This window comes from Engystomops pustulosus, chromosome 9 (genome assembly GCF_040894005.1).
Source record: "Engystomops pustulosus chromosome 9, aEngPut4.maternal, whole genome shotgun sequence".
Classification (NCBI taxonomy): Eukaryota; Metazoa; Chordata; class Amphibia; order Anura; family Leptodactylidae; genus Engystomops; species Engystomops pustulosus.
The window spans coordinates 9,979,026-10,002,174 of NC_092419.1; the positions used below are offsets into that span (position 1 = coordinate 9,979,026).

General features: G+C 41.8%; 1 protein-coding gene across 3 annotated transcripts; it reads left to right on the forward strand.

Moving 5' to 3' along the window:
* The first annotated feature begins 916 nt into the window (after positions 1-916).
* On the forward strand, positions 917-13,848 carry LOC140077010 (olfactomedin-like). 3 transcript variants are annotated; one of them, XM_072123849.1, is made up of 6 exons: positions 7,362-7,458; positions 8,181-8,304; positions 10,741-10,893; positions 11,363-11,578; positions 11,686-11,836; positions 12,955-13,848. In XM_072123849.1, the coding sequence occupies exons 2-6, from the start codon at positions 8,191-8,193 to the stop codon at positions 13,776-13,778; spliced, it is 1,458 nt and encodes a 485-aa protein (XP_071979950.1). In that variant the 5' UTR covers positions 7,362-7,458; positions 8,181-8,190; the 3' UTR covers positions 13,779-13,848. The 3 variants fall into 3 exon arrangements, with proteins under 3 accessions (XP_071979951.1, XP_071979950.1, XP_071979952.1); XM_072123850.1 differs by lacking the exons at positions 7,362-7,458; positions 8,181-8,304 and adding an exon at positions 917-1,033; XM_072123851.1 differs by lacking the exon at positions 8,181-8,304.
* Positions 13,849-23,149: the final 9,301 nt, after the last annotated feature.

Sequence of the window (23,149 nt, forward strand, 5' to 3'; positions counted from 1 at the left end):
ACCCTGGACCAGATCCCCCATCAATAAATACTGTACATATCCAAGACTAGATCCCGTCATGAAGTACTAAACCTCAGTTGAGACCCCATTAATAAACACAGACCCTCTAGATAAATATTCATATTAAACTTGCCTAAAATTCCCCAGATCACACACTAGAAAGTATCAATTATTAAAATACCATTGGACCAGAGAATAAAAAACTGAGAGTACAGAGCCAGATCCTTACAAAGAACAGCTCCCTCGCTCGTAATTTGCGGGTATATGCAGCTCTCCTCACTGGGCTTAGACTTCAGATCATCCACAGATTCTATGTTTTCCATGTTATAGGGAGCATCTGGCTGATTAGGGGTAGGGTTTTGGTTCCACCTATCAATCACAATGCAAGACCATTCACTGTCTATGGACCTCGGGTATCTCCATCACTGCCGTGGTGAATTATAGTAGGGTCTGGGCACCTTTCTACCCTAACCCCATTCTCTAGAAATTGGTTGTGCTACAGTTTCGGCACCACCCGGGGGGTTAGTTTTATGTGCTGACAGATAAAAGTAAAGACTATGACTACTGTGTACAAGATGGGCTGAGTAATCCTTGGTACAATGGTGGTCGTCTTCCACTCTGAGATCCTTTTTGTGCTTCACTCTTGTTGTAGACATGTTCCCCGATTCCCGACATGTAGAAGAACAGATGAATGTATAGAACAATTCAGCTCTAATACAATCATCAAAAAACCGTGACATTGTGTGCTGTAATCCCCTACACTTGTCACCATACACCCGTAATCCTACTTTCTACAAACAGGTCATTGATACGTTCTTACTCCAACCTGTAATCATCACAGGAACATCATTTTAGGATGAAGATAACAAAGCTCTAAGAGACCAGAGGAGGGGCTCCGGAGAGCGCTGAGGGTTCAGCATCCACCTATATATAGGTGCCAACATCGTGGACCTAAATCACTGCTGACGTATCCTCCATGAAGATGTATCTCTGCCTCTTGACCTTAGCCCTGCTCCATGGTGCCACCGGATTTGTGAGTATTTGGATTCTTTTCTTTTTATCAGAACCTTGAAGGGCAATGATGGGCACCAGTCAACCAGCAGGTCCCACCCCCAAGAGCATTAGTAGAGGAACAGAAAATTTCAGACTTTCAAAAACAGATGATTTAGATTTCGAGATTTTCGAGAGTCTTTGACCAGGTTTACGGAAAGTCCCATCTGTTCTGATGAAGTTAAAAAGTTCTAACATGTAGAAAGTGGCGACAGACGGGTCAACAGATTCGGGGCCATCAAACCCAGTGGTACAAGGACTTGTTGGTGGTTTGGGGGCTTCAAAGTCTGTTGATAAGTTCCCTCTATAGTTGACGTCTTGTATGTGGCCAGGTTGGTTGGTTCTTGGACCCACCACATGTCTGAGATGATCGGCTTCATAGAAGCTTCACCAAATTTTTCAAAAATTCCTATTAGAGTTTAAGGACAGAAGGAAGTATATATAAGTGGTTGGTCGCCCACTATTCCAAATAAGGTTCCAAATCCCGAAAACCTATGTCTATTTCTACTAACTACCTTGCTGAGATGATAGAAATTGAGTATTTATATACCGATGCATGGAGTCTCCACCAAACCTGTATAATATTACTGGGGGAGATTTATCAAAGTGTCTGCGAGCAGAAATGTTCTAGTTGCCCATTGCAACCAATCAGAGCTCAGCTTTCCCACAGTTGTTTATAAAATGTAAGCTGAGCTCTGATTGGTTTCCATGGGCAACTAGAACAGTTTTCCCTCTGATAACGTCTTATAAATCTCCCCCTCTGACTCTATCTGACGAATCTATGGGTTACCCACAAAAATATGTCGTTTTTAACTATGTTGGGTGTCCTGGAGTGTGCTGACATACTCAGTACTGCTGTATATTGTGCCATGTTCATGTATTGTGGGGGGAATTTACACACATGGGGATTTTGCATTGTCGGATGTAATTTGTGACCTATAAAATATTGTAAAAGTTATTGATTCTCTGTAGATGTTTTTGGTTGGAATAGATCATATTGTGTCATTGTAACTGTATGTAATATACACACTAAATTTATGAAAGCAAAGTGGCTGCTCATAATGGAAAAAGTCTTCCTTCTCCTCATGCCTGGCTGCTCTCCTGCTCCCCCTTCCTGACTTTCATACTGAAATCTCTGCTGAATTCTGTTTTGCTAGCAAGATGTACAAGATGCACAGAGATGTCAGTCTACAGATAAGTCTATGGAAAGGAAAGGGGCAGGAGCTGAGTCACAGCAGCTGGATCCAAAATTGTTAAAAATCCAATTTCTTCATCAGGTTAAAACATTACACAGCATATCTGTAGTCCACATATAGCAGTTACGTCTTTCGAGTATTTCTGTTCTTCGTCATGGCTACTGTTCACACTTAAACCCTCCCAATTTAAAACAAATTAGAAACCAATCAGAAAATGCTACTTTTGCACAATACGTCCCAAACACATTTATCCAAGGAGACTATAAAATGTATAAGCAAATACTGTAGATGCAGAATAAATGATAAAAAATTACTTCTTTTACTAGATGTCTCCCGTTTTTGTCAGTCCCCCAAGTAACATACTCAGGGCCAGCTCCAGGTGTAAGTGGCCCCCATTGTAGTGAACTCACTTGGCAGAACTAACTAAAAAAAGTCTCCTGTTACCTAAAATATTCTTAAACAGCCCCCCTCATGGGTATTTTATATACAGCTCCTCATGGGTATTTTATATACAGCCCCTCATGGGTATTTTATATACAGCCTCCTCATGGGTATTTTATATACAGCCTCCTCATGGGTATTTTATATACAGCCCCCTCATGGTTATTTTATATACAGCCCCTCATGGGTATTTTATATACAGCCCCTCATGGTTATTTTATATACAGCCCCTCATGGGTATTTTATGTACAGCCTCCTCATGGTTATTTTATATACAGCCCCTCATGGTTATTTTATATACAGCCCCCTCATGGTTATTTTATATACAGCCCCTCATGGTTATTTTATATACAGCCTCCTCATGGTTATTTTATATACAGCCCCCTCATGGTTATTTTATATACAGCCCCTCATGGTTATTTTATATACAGCCCCTCATGGGTATTTTATGTACAGCCTCCCTCATGAGTATTTTATATACAGCCCCCTCATGGTTATTTTATATACAGCCCTCTCATGTTTATATTATATACAGCCTCCTCATGGGTATTTTATATACAGCCCCCTCATGGTTATTTTATATACAGCCCCCTCATGGGTATTTTATGTACAGCCTCCCTCATGGTTATTTTATATACAGCCCCCTCATGGGTATTTTATGTACAGCCCCCTCATGGGTATTTTATATACAGCTCCTCATGGTTATTTTATATACAGCCTCCTCATGGGTATTTTATATACAGCCCCCCCCTCATGGGTATTTTATATACAGCCCCCTCATGGGTATTTTATATACAGCCCCCTCATGGGTATTTTATATACAGCTCCTCATGGTTATTTTATATACAGCCTCCTCATGGGTATTTTATATACAGCCTCCTCTTGGTTATTTTATATACAGCCCCCTCATGGGTATTTTATATACAGCCCCCCTCATGGGTATTTTATATACAGCCTCCTCATGGGTATTTTATATACAGCCTCCTCTTGGTTATTTTATATACAGCCCCCTCATGGGTATTTTATATACAGCCCCCTCATGGTTATTTTATATACAGCCTCCTCATGGGTATTTTATATACAGCCTCCTCTTGGTTATTTTATATACAGCCTCCTCATGGGTATTTTATATACAGCCCCCTCATGGTTATTTTATATACAGCCCCCTCATGGGTATTTTATGTACAGCCTCCCTCATGGTTATTTTATATACAGCCCCCTCATGGGTATTTTATGTACAGCCTCCCTCATGGTTATTTTATATACAGCCCCCTCATGGGTATTTTATATACAGCCCCCTCATGGGTATTTTATATACAGCCCCCTCATGGGTATTTTATGTACAGCCTCCCTCATGGTTATTTTATATACAGACCCTCATGGTTATTTTATATACAGCCCCCTCATGGGTATTTTATATACAGCCCCCTCATGGGTATTTTATATACAGCCCCCTCATGGGTATTTTATATACAGCTCCTCATGGGTATTTTATATACAGCCCCCCCCCTCATGGGTATTTTATATACAGCCCCCTCATGGGTATTTTATATACAGCCCCCTCATGGTTATTTTATATACAGCCTCCTCATGGGTATTTTATATACAGCCTCCTCTTGGTTATTTTATATACAGCCCCCTCATGGGTATTTTATATACAGCCTCCTCATGGGTATTTTATATACAGCCCCCTCATGGTTATTTTATATACAGCCCCCTCATGGTTATTTTATATACAGCCTCCCTCATGGTTATTTTATATACAGCCCCCTCATGGGTATTTTATATACAGCCCCCTCATGGGTATTTTATATACAGCCCCTTCATGGGTATTTTATATACAGCCCCCTCATGGGTATTTTATATACAGCCCCCTCATGGGTATTTTATATACAGCCCCCTCATGGTTATTTTATATACAGCCTCCTCATGGGTATTTTATATACAGCCTCCTCTTGGTTATTTTATATACAGCCCCCTCATGGGTATTTTATATACAGCCTCCTCATGGGTATTTTATATACAGCCCCCTCATGGTTATTTTATATACAGCCCCCTCATGGTTATTTTATATACAGCCTCCCGCATGGTTATTTTATATACAGCCTCCTTCATGGGTATTTTATATACAGCCCCCTCATGGTTATTTTATATACAGCCCCCTCATGGGTATTTTATATACAGTCCCTCATGGTTATTTTATATACAGCCCCCTCATGGGTATTTTATATACAGCCTCCTCTTGGTTATTTTATATACAGCCTCCTCTTGGTTATTTTATATACAGCCCCTCATGGGTATTTTATATACAGCCCCCGCATGGGTATTTTATATCCAGCCCCCCTCATGGCTTTTGTATGTACAGTCCCCTTATGGTTATATTATATACATCCCCCTCACACCCTATGAATTCATTATATAAAGTCCCATTTACCCCATATGGATTCCTCATGTGCAACCTTATAAGGACCCCAGCCCTGCAGCTCTGGGACTCGGCACTTGCCCAGGTATGCCCAGTGCTGGCACTGACTCTGAATATACGTATACATTGGGTATAATTCGCCCCATAACGACTTGCCTGACATACTTTGGGCTACATTTTTGAGTGTTTTGGATTTTTTAGATGCTTTCACAACTTGTGCAGGTAAGGGGGTGTGGCTATGCAGATAGTGGGAACGGCCTAAATTGTGACACCATACACCTTAAAATTGCACCAAAATCTATGAAAGCTTAACTGGTATGAGCTACAACATGTAGTGGTGGTGTCCAAATGTTAGGGCCACTCAGGTTACTTTTATGGGACCATTGAAGTCCCATTGAAGACTATTATAGGCACCATTATATTCGTGATCACTACAGGTCCCAGCTATCGAGTCCTCAACAATAATAAACTGATCACCTATTCTGTGGATAAGAGAAAAGTATTGGTGTAGGACAGGAGATGAGTAGTGGGTAAAAACATCTACATCTACCAGGACTGACTCAAAGTTGAACCAAATATGGGCAGAAGCCCAAATATCTTCTCTACATGGCTACATGGCTGGATTAGGACTACAATAAAATACACAGCAAGACATATTCCAAGACAAGGACCTTGTGATTCGTTTTTTTTACTGGAAGCATCAACTAACCCGAGAAGCAGGGAATCGCCACAAGCTCGTCTCCAAAAGTGACTACAACAAAATGGCGGCCTTCAAGAAGAAAAATTGGAAATTCTCTGGTACGTTCCTTTGTCTTCTTCTCTTCTTATGACATGTTGCAATGCACAGTGATACTGAGTATTTCTGCACACTTCCAGCCATGTGACGATATATAAAATCTTACTTTCATGAAAATGCTACATATAATGGATTCGGAAAAGTATAATCTAGGATAAGATTTAGCGAAAATAAAAAACTTCACCAACTTGGACGTGGTTGGAAGTGTCAGGAAATACTCAGAATGACTTCATTCATCGTCTTAAATGGGCAACACAGTGCAAAAACTTTCTTATTAATTGACAATGCTTAAAGGGAATGTGTCAGCGGTGTTGGCCAACAGTGTTAGGTAGGGGCAGCCCTTTAACCAAATCTGAGTGTATGTAGCTAAGCTCCTCATGACTGCAAAAACTGGACTTATGTCCCAGGATTTTAGCTTCTTTATGAGCACTGGGAGCATGTTGTCACACTGCTGTGCTCTTTTCACTGAGTCTCTACAAAGAACCTCCCCTCTGCTCTGAGTGACTGCTTTAAGACTGTGCACTGAGCTTCTACACAGAACCTCCCCTCTGCTCCGAGTGAAAGCTTTAAGACTGTGCACTAAGCTTCTACAAAGAACATCCCCTCTGCTCTGAGTGATGGCTGTAAGACTGTGCACTGAGCTTCTACATAGACCCTCCACTCTGCTCCGAGTGAAAGCTGTAAGACTGTGCACTAAGTTTCTACAAAGAACCTCCCCTCTGCTCTGAGTGATGGCTGTAAGACTGTGCGCTGAGCTTCTACATAGACCCTCCACTCTGCTCTGAGTGAAAGCTGTAAGACTGTGCACTAAGCTTCTACAAAGAACCTCCCCTCTGCTCCGAGTGACTGCTGTAATATTTAACGATAAGTCTGGTACAGCTTTTATTCAGATCATTGGGGAGTGTTGTGGAGCAGGCCAATGCAGAGATTTAAGAGCACAGAAGTGTGAGGACTCAAACTCACGTATTGGGTTAGAGCCTGGGCCCACCGAAGGATCCTCCGATTCTCTGTTGGGCCCCTCCTACATTGACTACACATAATACTACTTAGGTTAAACCACACCAAATTACTTTAGCATATGTTAATTTTAATAAATGAACTTATTTTACATGAGATAATCAAAACTTATTCTTTATCTCCTTCCCTTCTGTAGAGAGTCGGCCATCATGATGCCAACAACACGCAGCAGTCGGTGGCCTGGAATATACCTGTCGAGAAACTCCCAGAGAAAACAAGACAAAAGGCTTTAATGTGAACTGCAATGATAAGACTTGTATCCCTCTCACTTTCTAATCTCTTCCTGTAGAGAATGTAAATTCTATCAAATAAGGAGGCATCTAAGACATAATTACAGATGTAGTGGCGTAAAACAGGAAGTGCAGCCATAAAACAGGAAGTGCGGCCATAAAACAGGAAGTGCGGCCATAAAACAGGAAGTGCGGCCATAAAACAGGAAGTGTGGCCATATTAGGTGTCTTTTCCCTGAGATCAATGGTCAAGCTGTACATTTTGATTGATAAAGGTTCGGAAACAATATGGCTTAGCTTCCTGTGGTAGGTTTTGGAAAAATGGAAGCCACAACAAAACAAAAATAGTTTAACTTTGGCTGCTGTAATATATATATATATATGGATGTTTAGAAAGTCCATCCTGAAATATGGGCACTTTAGGTCTTTGGGACAGACTTGCCAAATCTTGCAACTTCTTTATTTATTTTCAGCCTATACATTAATGATGGATCCATTGGATAGGTCATCAGTATCGGATCAATGGTGGTCCAATCCCTTGGATCCCCCAATGATCAGCTGATTCCATCTGTCTCAGGCATAAAAACAATGGGGGAGATTTACCAGAAGTGTCTGAGGTAAAACTGTTCTGGTTACCCATGGAAACTAATCAGAGCTCAGCTTTGTTTTTATAAACAGCTAAGAGAAAATGAAAGCTGAGCGCTGATTGGTTACCATCTCCCCCAGTCATGGCCAGATAATTGCATCGAGTCAAAGGGAGCCGACCTACAACCAAACTACTTGGCTACTCCTGAGGTTATCCCATATCCACAGTATAGGGTATAATAATTGATTGATGGGGGGTCGACAGGGACCTCCACCGATCTTGAGAACCGACCACCACTGACCACCAGGTCAATTGCAAATCTTGCTACTCATTCATTACTATATTACTATAATTTCCACTCTAGTACAATTCCCACTATTTCACATTAACCCATTGGATCCCTGAATCCTATGTCCTCCATGTTACGTCCTTTCCTCTACAGACGTTACCTGATGAAAAGGTGGCATATGAGCCACCCCACTGCTCCGAGCGTAACGGAATCGGCACCGGACGGGGAGATCATCTCGGAACACACAGAACTAAAGATAAAGGAATGCTATTGGCTGGTGAGATGTGACAGATACAATATCAATCACATTCAATTAGATGGTGATATAGATATATACCCCTAGTTACAGACAGTCCCCTCTGCCCCCTGTGACCTCTGGTGACCTCTCTGGATGTTACTATAGTCCCAGGCTGCAATGATCAGCTGTAAGGTGTCTCTAATGAAGCTTTATTGATAATCCTTGTTACCATGGCAGCATAAAATGTTGAAAATTCAATGGTGACAGGGACCAAAAAAATTTAGTCTGGAGTTACAATTATAAAATATACAGTTTCGACTTACATACAAATTCAACTTAAGTACAAACCTATGGACCCTATCCTGTACGTAAGCAGGGAATTGTCTGTATATATTAATCCTGTGTTGCATTTTGCATTCTACATCATTCACAATTCTGCAGGATGTGCACTAAAATCTTTATCACTATGTAACATCTTGTGAATAAATAATGCAGAGAATTATATATATATCGTGTAGTAGTGTCATCCAGTGCCAGTGATGCAGTAACATCATTGTGTTGCCGGCGCATCTCGTATGTCCAGTGCGGTGCTGTGCATAGTAGCAGTATAGGGAGTCCAACAGGGCAACCTCAAAATTTGAGGCTATCCCCCACTTTAAGTTATGATAATAGCTGCCACAGAACCTCCTAATACACACCTGCTGCAGAACTTTTATAACGGGCTACATACGCATAGATACATGCAGATACACAGTACACATACATACAGCTATATGCATGCACAAACACATGCATGTGCAAGCAGAGACACATACACACACACATACGCTTACAGACACATACACACACACATATATATATATATGCAACCAAATGCGCACATGTATACATACGCATACATACATGCAGCCATATGCACACACATGTATATAAATATGCATATAAACATACATACATACATGCAGCTATATGCACACATATGCATCCCAGACTCACACAGGCACATACATTTAGACACCCACATGCACCAAAAGGAACCAATAAGGTGGGCAATAACTGTAGACAACCTCTTAGATACCCAGTCTCTATTGTTGGTGGCATCTAAGGGGTTAAGCACTTTGCTCACAGGTTTTGCAGCAGGGTATTAGCTGTACCTATACTAAGCACTTTCTTACTGTATGGCACAAAGAAACAACAGCTCTTGCTCTGGGGGACTCAAACCATCCAGTTTCCCCACTTCCCTACATGTCACTCCCCTTACACTAACATAGTTGGAAGTTTCTTTGTAGCCCCTACTGTTCCCCTACTGTTCCTGAGGAATGTCATTGAATTGGCTGAATTAAATGGCTGCATGTCATACTACATTCCTCCTGTAGTGGCCACTGCAGGGAAAAAAGCCGGCCACAGCAGCCTCTCTTGTTTGCTGGTGATTAGTGGTGGTCACTGCAGCAACTATCATTATCTATCATTAGACAACTCCTTTAGCAAGAGATGCTTCAGGGGTGCTGAAAAATTTAGAAATGTGTATATTTACAAAAGGAAGACAAAGAATAACATTAGTAGGTGTCCATTTTTTCCTCCTGGACAAATCCTTTAAGAATTTTTTTATTTTATAATTCTCTTGTGTTGTGATATTACAATATATTATTGACAGTTTTTCATACAAATTTTACATAACAAAGCCCGTTTTTATGTTTGGAATTTAGACTGTGTTATATATTACACCTATGTATAGTGTATGACGTGTTACTAAATATGAATAAAATGACAATGTGCAGTACAATGGGTGTGGTATCATGTATTTTCATCTACGTATCACGTGACCCCCTAACCAGTAGCGCTGATGAAGGAACGACCTCCACAGGGCTGGAACAAGGATGAAGCAGGGTAAGTATATCTTATTTTAGTTTATTTTTTGGTTCCAGGATTTTTAGGTTTTTCAGGATTCCTGGAAAACCCCTTTAAAGAGGAACTTTCCTCCCTTCCATCCACTCAAACTCGTTACATCCTTTAATAAGTGCTTCCCCCAACGTTCCACAGTAATGTCATTGTTTTTGGATATCAATTAGTTAGATGGGCGGGGCCAGCACAGATGACTCCAGCCCAGGGCCTCCCACATGACTGTAGACAGACGATATTGACAATGGATACTCTGGAACATTGGGGACTACAGAAATAACTCCAGTTCCTCCAGCCTCAGCGGAACAATAAAAGACACAAAAATTTGGGGAAGGTGATAAAAGGTATTTTTAACCTATTTCCTTCTGTGTCCAATGAAGATACTAGAAAACACTAAAACGGTAAAGTAGTCTTTATGACCGGTAGCCAATTATCTAGCACGGACGTGTAAATCAGAGATAACGTAAAGCAAATCTACAACAATGAGATACTGGAGATTGGCCCCATGGATGTCCAGTTGGGAGATAATTTGACGTTGTTGTAAATTATAATAATTTATCCATTTCAACCCCCCAGGTTAACCGAAGCTTTACAGGGAAGATGAATGAAGTGAACCACTGCGTTTGTGACGTCCTCTTACCAGATAGCTCCTTCCCGGCACAACGAGTAGGTGCCCTAGAGGATGAAACCGTACGCCTGACCAACCGCGTGGAGGATGAAATGCAGAAGGTAAGCAAAACCATTCACTGGGAACCTTCATCAGACCCAAGATCTCCTGTCATTTGTTAGTTATGAAGAGTAATAAAATGGGGTCATTTAGGGTCTAGTTGGGGTGGAAAGAGGTATTTGGCTTAGGATTAAGAGAGAGTTGTAGGTAAAGATTTGGCTTCTGGGACTGCAATACAGATGTTACCCTGGAGTAAGAATAGGAGGAGAACCTCAAGAGGAAGCCACCACCATTGGGCCACCACACTGAGATGACTTGGGATAAACTGTACCTCTGCGGAGAACCAACAAGTACCTCGTCTGTAAGTGAAGTCACTGCAACCCAACCTAGGCTACAAGTACAGTTCATCCCATTACCATAGACTAGACCACAAATAATCAAACTCAGATGGCCTACAAGAAGAAAAGACCTTCAAATTCACAGTCTCCCTATAATTATATTCCATTTCCACTCCATTTCATGTTTGTGTAGATAGAAGAGCAGGACATCAGACTAGACGCCTACGTGGAGAAACTCATTAACTTAACCAAGAGATTGGAAAAGCTGGAGAAGATGCGTCCTGAAGGTCTAGTCGAAATAAACTTTGACACCCTCAAGAAGGAGATCAAGGAGATGGAGATAATTATCATCCAAATAAGAGGCAAAGTCAACGGAAGCAACGCTCACGTGGAGAGTCTGTATAACGAGGTATTTGTTTTCCTCTTGCAGTAGACCTTATGGTGAAGACATCCCCTATCAGGACCTAAGTTCTGTAATATTGAGTAATAAGGACATCATGAACTTTTTATCTCTAGGTGAAGAATATTTCGAAGACTGTTGGCCAGCTGGAGAGCCTCGACAAGAATAATGTCCTCAAAGCAAAGAGAGATATGGAAATTCTCAAGAAACGTCTTGTAGATTGTGAGAAGAACATGAAGTTCAAAGGACCAGGAATTGTACCACTTGGTGAGTTGGCTACCTCATAATTGTGGGACATGTGCTCAAGGATCTGAAGGCACAAATTTCACTGCTGACAGATTGTAAGTGTAGCAAAATAGGACAACCAAACATGGGCCCCAGCTAGAATAACCCACTTCAGAGATAATAGGGCACAGGTACTAAGGGTCCGCGGACCGCATTTCCGTTGGGTTTCCCGACGATTTTGGCACAACCGCGCTGACTTTCATGCAACACAAATTGAGGAGACGTGGCCGTCGGACAACCCAACTGATTCAGACTGAGCGCAGGATTTAAAATTCAAATTGTGTCGCAAGACAATGCACTTACATGCACCGGGAAGAAGATGGTGAACTCCGGGGACCTGAGCGGGGAAGCGACACATGCAGGATATCGGGCGCACGATCTTGTTGAATTGCGGCAGACTTCATCCTCGTCGGACAACGCACCTCAGGGATTGCGCAGGGCCCGGGTAAGTAAATGTGCCCCAATATCTCACCGCTGATTGACTGATTGATATAGACACCAGCTGCACATTTCTTCTGCAGTGGCCACTGCAGGAGAAAAGTGGTATTACCGAAACCCATTCAAGCTCAGTGGGGCACATTTACTTACCCGGTCCCTGCGCGATCCCCGAGGTGCGTTGTCTGACGAGGATGGAGTCTGCCGTGATTCAACAAGATTGAGCACCCAATATCCTCCATGTGTTGCTTCCCCGCTCAGGTCCGCCGGAGTTCACCTTCTTCTTCCCGGTGCATGTGAGTGCATGTCTTGCAACACAATTTGAATTTTAAATCCCGCACTCAGTCTGAATCAGTCGGTTTGTCCGACGGCCATGGCCCCCAATTTGTGTTGCATGAAAGTCGGCAAAAATCCGATCACGTGCGCCAAAAGCCCCTGTTAAATGCGGAACAAAACGGAAATAGTCGGGAAACCCAGCGGAAATGCGGTCCGCGGACCCTTTGTAAAGATGCCCCAATATCTTGTAACCCTTCAAATAGTCCTCCAAACTGCTCTCAACCCTAGATAATAGGCAGGACTATGACCTGCATGATGTGTAAATGCCCTGGTAGGGTTTCCTAGTTTTCCTAATTTTTTTGGAATTCTAAAAACTTTTTCTTCCGAAGGATCGTGTCAGCACAACGGCTTATCTTCTATCAGCAAACCCAACTTTATGGAACTCAACTGGAAGGGTGTGGCATACAAGACTGGTGCATGGGGCAAGGATGCGGCTTGGAACACCACAAAGAAATCATTGTATTGGGTCGGCCCGCTCAATCCTGAAGGCCGACTTCTAGAATCCATACGTATCTACCCAACCTTGAATGACATACTGCTGTACAAGAACGCCATCGACCTGCCCCTCTCGGTGTTCAATAAGAACAAGTGGAACCACACTCTTGCCGGTCAGGGTGCAGGCGCCATCGTCTACAATAATAATCTGTACTACAACTGCTTCAACACTCCTGAAATCTGTAAAGTAAGCTTGACCAGTGGGGTCTACCAGAGGAAGCCTCTGCCCAATGCCGCATTCAACAACCGCTTCTCCTACTCCGGAGTGACCTTCCAAGACATGGACTTTGCGTCAGATGAGAAGGGTCTCTGGGTGATTTATTCCACCGAAGAAAGTGCCGGGAAAATGGTGGTCGGTAAAATCAACGTTGCCACCATGACAGTGGATAAGGTGTGGACCACCACCATGATGAAGACTGGTGTGACCAATGCCTTCATGATGTGCGGAGTGCTCTACGCCACCCGCTCTGTAAGCAAACAGAATGAGGAAATCTTCTACAAGTTCGACACCAAGACCGGGAAAGGAGGTCCAATCAGCTTCATGATGGAGAAGATGTCCGAGAAGATCCACAGTCTGAGCTATAACGCCAACGAGCGCAAACTTTACGTGTATAACGATGGATTCCTGGTGCATTATGATGTCCTCCTCAAGCCCTGAGCCCTCTGCTAGGTCCAGTATCTCTCCTCATAGATCGTATGTTACTATTCACTATATGTTACTTGTAATAAATATCCCTCAAAGATCAAGGATTACGATGGCGTCTGTGATACAACCTCTCATGTAATATACAGCAATATAGTATCATGTGTCCTATCACCATGATAATACCAGCATCATACACACTATCAGCATCATACATACTACCAGCATCATACATACCATCAGCATCATACATACTACCAGCATCACACATACTATCAGCATCATACATGATATCAGCATCATACATGATATCAGCATCATACATACTATCAGCATCACACATACTATCAGCATCACACATACTATCAGCATCATACACACTATCAGCATCACACATACTATCAGCATCACACATACTATCAGCATCATACATACTACCAGCATCATACACACTACCAGCATCATACATACTACCAGCATCATACACACTATCAGCATCATACATACTATCAGCATCATACATACTATCAGCATCACACATGATATCAGCATCATACATACTATCAGCATCACACATACTATCAGCATCATACATACTATCAGCATCATACATGATATCAGCATCACACATACTATCAGTATCATACATACTATCAGCATCATACACACTCAGCATCATACATACTATCAGCATCATACATACTATCAGCATCATACATACTATCAGCATCATACATGATATCAGCATCATACATGATATCAGCATCATACATACTATCAGCATCATACATACTATCAGCATCATACATGATATCAGCATCACACATACTATCAGTATCATACATACTATCAGCATCATACACACTCAGCATCATACATGCTATCAGCATCATACATGCTATCAGCATCATACATACTATCAGCATCATACATACTATCAGCATCACACATAATATCAGCATCATACATACTATCAGCATCATACATACTATCAGCATCACACATGATATCAGCATCATACATACTATCAGCATCATACATGATATCAGCATCATACATACTATCAGCATCACACATGATATCAGTATCATACATACTATCAGCATCACACATGATATCAGCATCATACATACTATCAGCATCATACACACTATCAGCATCATACATACTACCAGCATCATACATACTATCAGCATCATACACACTATCAGCATCATACATACTACCAGCATCATACATGATATCAGTATCATACATACTATCAGCATCATACACACTATCAGCATCATACATACTATCAGCATCATACATACTACCAGCATCATACATGATATCAGTATCATACATACTATCAGCATCATACACACTATCAGCATCATACATACTATCAGCATCATACATGATATCAGCATCATACACACTATCAGCATCATACATGATATCAGCATCATACACACTATCAGCATCATACATGATATCAGCATCATACATGATATCAGCATCATACATACTATCAGTATCATACATACCATCAGCATCATACATACTATCAGCATCATACATACTATCAGCATCATACATGATATCAGTATCATACATACTATCAGTATCATACATACCATCAGCATCATACATACTACCAGCATCATACACACTCAGCATCATACATGCTATCAGCATCATACATGCTATCAGCATCATACATACTATCAGCATCATACATGCTATCAGCATCATACATGATATCAGCATCATACATGATATCAGCATCATACATACTATCAGTATCATACATACTATCAGCATCATACACACTCAGCATCATACATGCTATCAGCATCATACATGCTATCAGCATCATACATACTATCAGCATCATACATGCTATCAGCATCATACATGATATCAGCATCATACATGATATCAGCATCATACATACTATCAGTATCATACATACTATCAGCATCATACATGATATCAGCATCATACATACTATCAGCATCACACATACTATCAGCATCATACATGATATCAGTATCATACATGATATCAGCATCATACATACTATCAGTATCATACATACCATCAGCATCATACATACTATCAGCATCATACATGATATCAGCATCATACACACTATCAGCATCACACATGATATCAGCATCATACATACTATCAGCATCATACATGATATCAGTATCATACATGATATCAGCATCATACATACTATCAGTATCATACATACCATCAGCATCATACATACTATCAGCATCATACATGATATCAGCATCATACACACTATCAGCATCACACATGATATCAGCATCATACATACTATCAGCATCATACATACCATCAGCATCATACATACTATCAGCATCATACATGATATCAGCATCATACACACTATCAGTATCATACATACCATCAGCATCATACATACTATCAGCATCATACATGATATCAGCATCATACATACTATCAGCATCATACATGATATCAGTATCATACATGATATCAGCATCATACATACTATCAGTATCATACATACCATCAGCATCATACATACTATCAGTATCATACATACCATCAGCATCATACATACTATCAGCATCACACATACTACCATATTCTTATTCTCGTTCTTGTCCTATGTCTCTCCACATTGTCTTACTATTAGGGGATCATATGGAATGAATGCAAAATAAATCTGTCACCTTGATATTTGTTCCAATGCAAATGATTTATAAGCGAATATGAAATCATAAACTGAGGATTTTCTCATGATTGTAAGTGAAAAATAAACAATATGAAAAGTGAGTTTGTACAATGTAACAGTCTATGAGCGCAACATGTAACCAGAACAACGCAGGGGACAGGGGATCATACACTCAGTGATGTCACAGTACAGGGATAGTACACTCAGTGATGTCACAGTACAGGGATAATACACTCAGTGATGTCACAGTACAGGGATAGTACACTCAGTGATGTCACAGTACAGGGATAATACACACAGTGATGTCACAGTACAGAGATAATACACACAGCGATGTCACAGTACAGAGATAATACACACAGTGATGTCACAGTACAGGGATAATACACACAGTGATGTCACAGTACAGGGGTAATACACACAGTGATGTCACAGTACAGGGATAATACACACAGTGATGTCACGGTACAGGGATAATACACACAGTGATGTCACAGTACAGAGATAATACACACAGTGATGTCACAGTACAGGGATAATATACACAGTGATGTCACAGTACAGGGATCATACACACAGCGATGTCACAGTACAGAGATAATACACACAGTGATGTCACAGTACAGGGATAATACGCACAGTGATGTCACAGTACAGAGATAATACACACAGTGATGTCACAGTACAGGGATAATACACACAGTGATGTCACAGTACAGGGATAATACACACAGTGATGTCACAGTACAGGGATAATACACACAGTGATGTCACAGTACAGGGATAGTACACTCAGTGATGTCACAGTACAGGGGACCATACACTCAGTGATGTCACAGTACAGGGGATCATACACTCAGTGATGTCACAGTACAGAGATAATACACACAGTGATGTCACAGTACAGGGGATCATACACTCAGTGATGTCACAGTACAGGGGATCATACACTCAGTGATGTCACAGTACAGGGATCATACACTCAGTGATGTCACAGTACAGGGGATCATACACTCAGTGATGTCACAGTACAGGGATCATACACTCAGTGATGTCACAGTACAGGGGATCATACACTCAGTGATGTCACAGTACAGAGATAATACACACAGCGATGTCACAGTACAGGGATAATACACACAGTGATGTCACAGTACAGGGATAATACACATAGTGATGTCACAGTACAGGGATAATACACACAGTGATGTCACAGTACAGGGATAATACACAGTGATGTCACAGTACAGGGATAATACACATAGTGATGTCACAGTACAGGGATAATACACAGTGATGTCACAGTACAGGGATAATACACACAGTGATGTCACAGTACAGGGATATTACACACAGTGATGTCACAGTACAGGGATATTACACACAGTGATGTCACAGTACAGGGATAATACACACAGTGATGTCACAGTACAGGGATAATACACACAGTGATGTCACAGTACAGGGATAATACACACAGTGATGTCACAGTACAGGGATATTACACACAGTGATGTCACAGTACAGGGGATCATACACTCAGTGATGTCACAGTACAGGGGATCATACACTCAGTGATGTCACAGTACAGGGATCATACACTCAGTAATGTCACAGTACAGGGGATCATACACTCAGTGATGTCACAGTACAGGGATCATACACTCAGTGATGTCACAGTACAGGGGATCATACACTCAGTGATGTCACAGTACAGGGGATCATACACACAGTGATGTCACAGTACAGAGATAATACACACAGCGATGTCACAGTACAGGGATAATACACACAGTGATGTCACAGTACAGGGATAATACACATAGTGATGTCACAGTACAGGGATAATACACACAGTGATGTCACAGTACAGGGATAATACACAGTGATGTCACAGTACAGGGATAATACACATAGTGATGTCACAGTACAGGGATAATACACAGTGATGTCACAGTACAGGGATAATACACACAGTGATGTCACAGTACAGGGATATTACACACAGTGATGTCACAGTACAGGGATATTACACACAGTGATGTCACAGTACAGGGATAATACACACAGTGATGTCACAGTACAGGGATAATACACACAGTGATGTCACAGTACAGGGATAATACACACAGTGATGTCACAGTACAGGGATATTACACACAGTGATGTCACAGTACAGGGATATTACACACAGTGATGTCACAGTACAGGGATAATACACACAGTGATGTCACAGTACAGGGATAATACACACAGTGATGTCACAGTACAGGGATAATACACACAGTGATGTCACAGTACAGGGATAATACACACAGCGATGTCACAGTACAGGGATAATACACACAGCGATGTCACAGTACAGGGATAATACACACAGTGATGTCACAGTACAGAGATAATACACACAGTGATGTCACAGTACAGGGATAATACACACAGCGATGTCACAGTACAGGGATAATACACACAGCGATGTCACAGTACAGAGATAATACACACAGCGATGTCACAGTACAGGGATAATACACACAGCGATGTCACAGTACAGGGATAATACACACAGTGATGTCACAGTACAGGGATAATACACACAGTGATGTCACAGTACAGGGATAATACACACAGTGATGTCACAGTACAGGGATAATACACACAGTGATGTCACAGTACAGGGATAATGCACACAGTGATGTCACAGTACAGAGATAATACACACAGTGATGTCACAGTACAGGGATAATACACACAGTGATGTCACAGTACAGGGATAATACACACAGTGATGTCACAGTACAGGGGTAATACACACAGTGATGTCACAGAACAGGGATAATACACACAGTGATGTCACAGTACAGGGATAATACACACAGTGATGTCACAGTACAGGGATAATACACACAGTGATGTCACAGTACAGGGATAATACACACAGTGATGTCACAGTACAGGGGTAATACACACAGTGATGTCACAGTACAGGGATAATACACACAGTGATGTCACAGTACAGGGATAATACACACAGTGATGTCACAGTACAGGGATAATACACACAGTGATGTCACAGTACAGAGATAATACACACAGTGATGTCACAGTACAGGGATAATACACACAGTGATGTCACAGTACAGGGATAATGCACACAGTGATGTCACAGTACAGAGATAATACACACAGTGATGTCACAGTACAGGGATAATACACACAGTGATGTCACAGTACAGGATAATACACACAGTGATGTCACTGCACAAGGACAATGATTTCTCTGTAATATCACAGTACAGGAGATCTCTACTTATTGATGAATTGCTTTAATATCTTTTTCCGATATAAATTTTTGGATCATTTTCAATACTTTCTCTTAAATTACTGTAACAACATAAAGACACCGCTAGAGGGCGCTCTTGTTCACTATTGCCAGTATCATTGCTGCTGCTGGAAGAGGATTGTGCAGGATGACAGGCTTTACTACATCTGTTTCTGTTACATTAATAAAAAGTCTTAATTTCTTTGCAAAAAAAGGCTTAGACCAAAATAAAGAGTTAAAATTGGAGCGTCTGACTGCCTCAAAACCTCTCCCTATCTAATTACATAGGGAGCTGCACAGGAGCCAGAAGAGCCGGCTCTTTATAGTGAGATGACCTGACTGTCTGTCACTAGTGTCATACATTACTCTGCAGCCCCCTCCCCACCTTCTACTCTTCAGACACTTTTTACAATACCTTTAACCCTTAAGGGAAACCTACCATTTGATTTGATGCTTTATGAAGCAAACATAGAATGCTGTAGCAATACTGATGCAGAAACATATCTTGTTTAATCTCTGAACCAAGTAGTTTTGCTCAAAAAAACTATTATAGAATTCAGGACCTTGGGAAAGCTGGATCCACATTACATACAAGCTTTCTGAACAGTCCAGACAGGACTAATCACCCTGAGCTGGATCACTCATACACTGCAGCTGGGGGGATGGTGCAGCAATTGATTATTCTGCCTTCTGGCACAACCCATGGATTGCATCATTCTCTGGAGCAGTGCATAACTAATGTGCTAGGAAAAGCGCTGAGCTCAGCCAAAGGAGCGAGAGAGCTTCATTATTTTCATTTTAGAATTGTTTTTTTAGCATCCGGCTCAGGGATTAAACAAGATATGTTTCTGCATCAGTGTAGCTACAGCATTCTCACGGTATGTTTGCTTCATAATGCATCAAATCAACTGGTAGGTTTCTTTGAATGCTCACACAGCACAAACTATACTCTTCATGTAACTATTTCACTGCTGGTTTCTACTAGTTATTGCATGTAATGTTAGCTGCCAGGCTACTCACTGCATACATCCTGTATGTACTCTTTGCAGTGTTCAGTGGATTTAAGGGTAAGAACCTGACTGGATTTACTGCTAAATTACCCAAAGGGCACCTACCACCCCGATTCTACCTATAAAGGTAGAAGGGGTGGTAGGTGGATGAATAGGATAGCCCTTTTTTGGGCTAATCCTCACGTCCCGGTTGTCTTTTAGAAAACTTTATTGCAGGCATATGTACATTTTTTTCTGCGGCTTCTTCGGCGCGCAGCTCCTCGTAGCTGTGCGCCCTCGTACGAGTCCCCAAGCATCTGCCGCCTTCTGCGCATGCGCAGTAGCTCCGGCCCCGGAGCCGCGGCCGTGCAGCCGAAGGCGCAGAACGCAGGGGACCAGGACCAGCTGTGAGGTGCTGCGCGCCAAAGAATACCTGGTAGGCGGAGTAACGTGGCTACTGGGGCGTGGAGTAGCTGCGACTAGTAGCCTCGTGTCCGGCTACTCCACGCCCCAGTAGCCGCATGAAAAAATTTACATATGCCTGCAATAAAGTTTTCTAAAAGACACCCGGGACGTGAGGATTAGCCCAAAAAAGGGCTATCCTCACGTCCCATTCATCCACCTACCACCCCTTCTACCTTTATAGGTAGAATCGGGGTGGTAGGTGCCCTTTAATGAGCAAATGAAAGGCATCATCAGAACTGTGGGCATCCTAAATATAACTCACATTCATGGCACATGCAGCTGTAGAGAAAGATTTTTGAGAAGAAATTTCATAACAGAAAAATTCCATAACACTGGAAAGAAAAGCAGCACAATATGGGCAATATAAGACAATTTGTTAAAAATCATTATGAAATCAGAGTTAGGGCGCATTTATACAAATGTATGCCCCCATGGCTACGACCGGATGGGCATACATCCAGCGCCATGGAGAGGAGGAGGGATGACCGCAAATTTGCGGCCATGAATACGTCCCCCATAGGGTAGTGGGAATGGGGCATTATACTTTAACCTGCCGGTTTGTAGATTATTCTGCCACAGATATACGCTGGAGAAGACCCTGATAGGTTGTGAGTGCAGTCTCCGTATAAACTGGATGGTAGATAGAAGAACTCACTGACATTCATTCCACAGCGTGGCCATGTGCATGAAGGGAGGTGCAATGGATGTGCTTTAGGTTCAGTGTAATAGCTTTACCTTAGAAATGACATGAGGTCACAACACATTGCTACTGCACAGTGAGGATGAACATGTCTGCTACAGTCACAAATGGAGGACAGCATGAAGAAGGAGGAAGTGATGTCACAGAAAGAGGAGGAGAAACTGGGCAACAGTGCATGATGGGATAGCTAGCTTAAAGAGAACCCGTCATGCAAAATAACCCCCCTAATCTAAATATATTTTCATATTCTGCCATTAGAGAGCATTGCCTCTATCCCTTCATTGTCCCTCTACATGCCTGTAAACCTAAGCAATGAGGTCCTAAAGCTGTATGCAAATGACCTGTGAAATGTCCAATGAAGCATTAGCATATTCAAGCTGTCCACTCTATTCATGAGTGGGAGGCACAGCCACACCCCCAGTGCTTGACTGACAACCTGTATAATGATGTGAGGCTGTATAATGATGTGCTCCCTGGTGCTGGCGCCCCCTGCAGCCTGTGTGTGTGTATAGGAGAGATACAACAGCTCCAGGCAGCCATGTTACAGCAGAACAGGTCAGGTACTTGTGTAGCTGATGTCTGTGTCTCTGTGTATTAGGAGGATGCAGCATGTCTGCAGATGCAGCACACACACTAGCAATGCTTTACTATACATCACACACAGACATGAGCAGGGGTAGGAGAGGGGAGGGGGAACAGGAGTGACATCACTGCCTCTGACCATGTGACCAGCCTCATTTACATGATAAAGAATAGATGATTTTACAGTGAATAATGTATGAAATAACTAGATAAAGGCTGGGATGGGATCATTGTGAGCTGCTCCAACAGGTAGAGGTGACAGGACTAGTGGCAGAGACCTGATGACAGGTGTCCTTTAAAGATACAGCAAGCAAATTATCAAACAATAAAAACTTTGACCACTAGGTGGCAGCATGCATAACATGAGCATGAACATATCATTGCAGACTGAATGTACAATTGACAACCAATAACAACATATGACAGGCTGTCACAGCATATAGATCACACCACAGGCCTGATAAGATCTAAAAGATAAGATATGACACCAAAAGTAGTTTTCCAGGTGCTATAGAACAAAGATAGAGCTGTAGTCTCTAAACTTGACTCACCCAAGGCAAAATATGACTCTTCTCTGCTCATTTTCACAAGACAGCGGAAGAGATTTTTGTA

Excerpts from the sequence above, each read along its gene's own strand:
- LOC140077010 (XM_072123849.1), top strand. The coding sequence starts at position 8,191 with ATGAAAAGGTGGCATATGAGCCACCCCACTGCTCCGAGCGTAACGGAA. Across the intron at positions 8,305-10,740 it reads TAAAGGAATGCTATTGGCTG|GTTAACCGAAGCTTTACAGG; the intron begins GTGAGATGTGAC and ends TCAACCCCCCAG. Across the intron at positions 10,894-11,362 it reads TGGAGGATGAAATGCAGAAG|ATAGAAGAGCAGGACATCAG; the intron begins GTAAGCAAAACC and ends ATGTTTGTGTAG.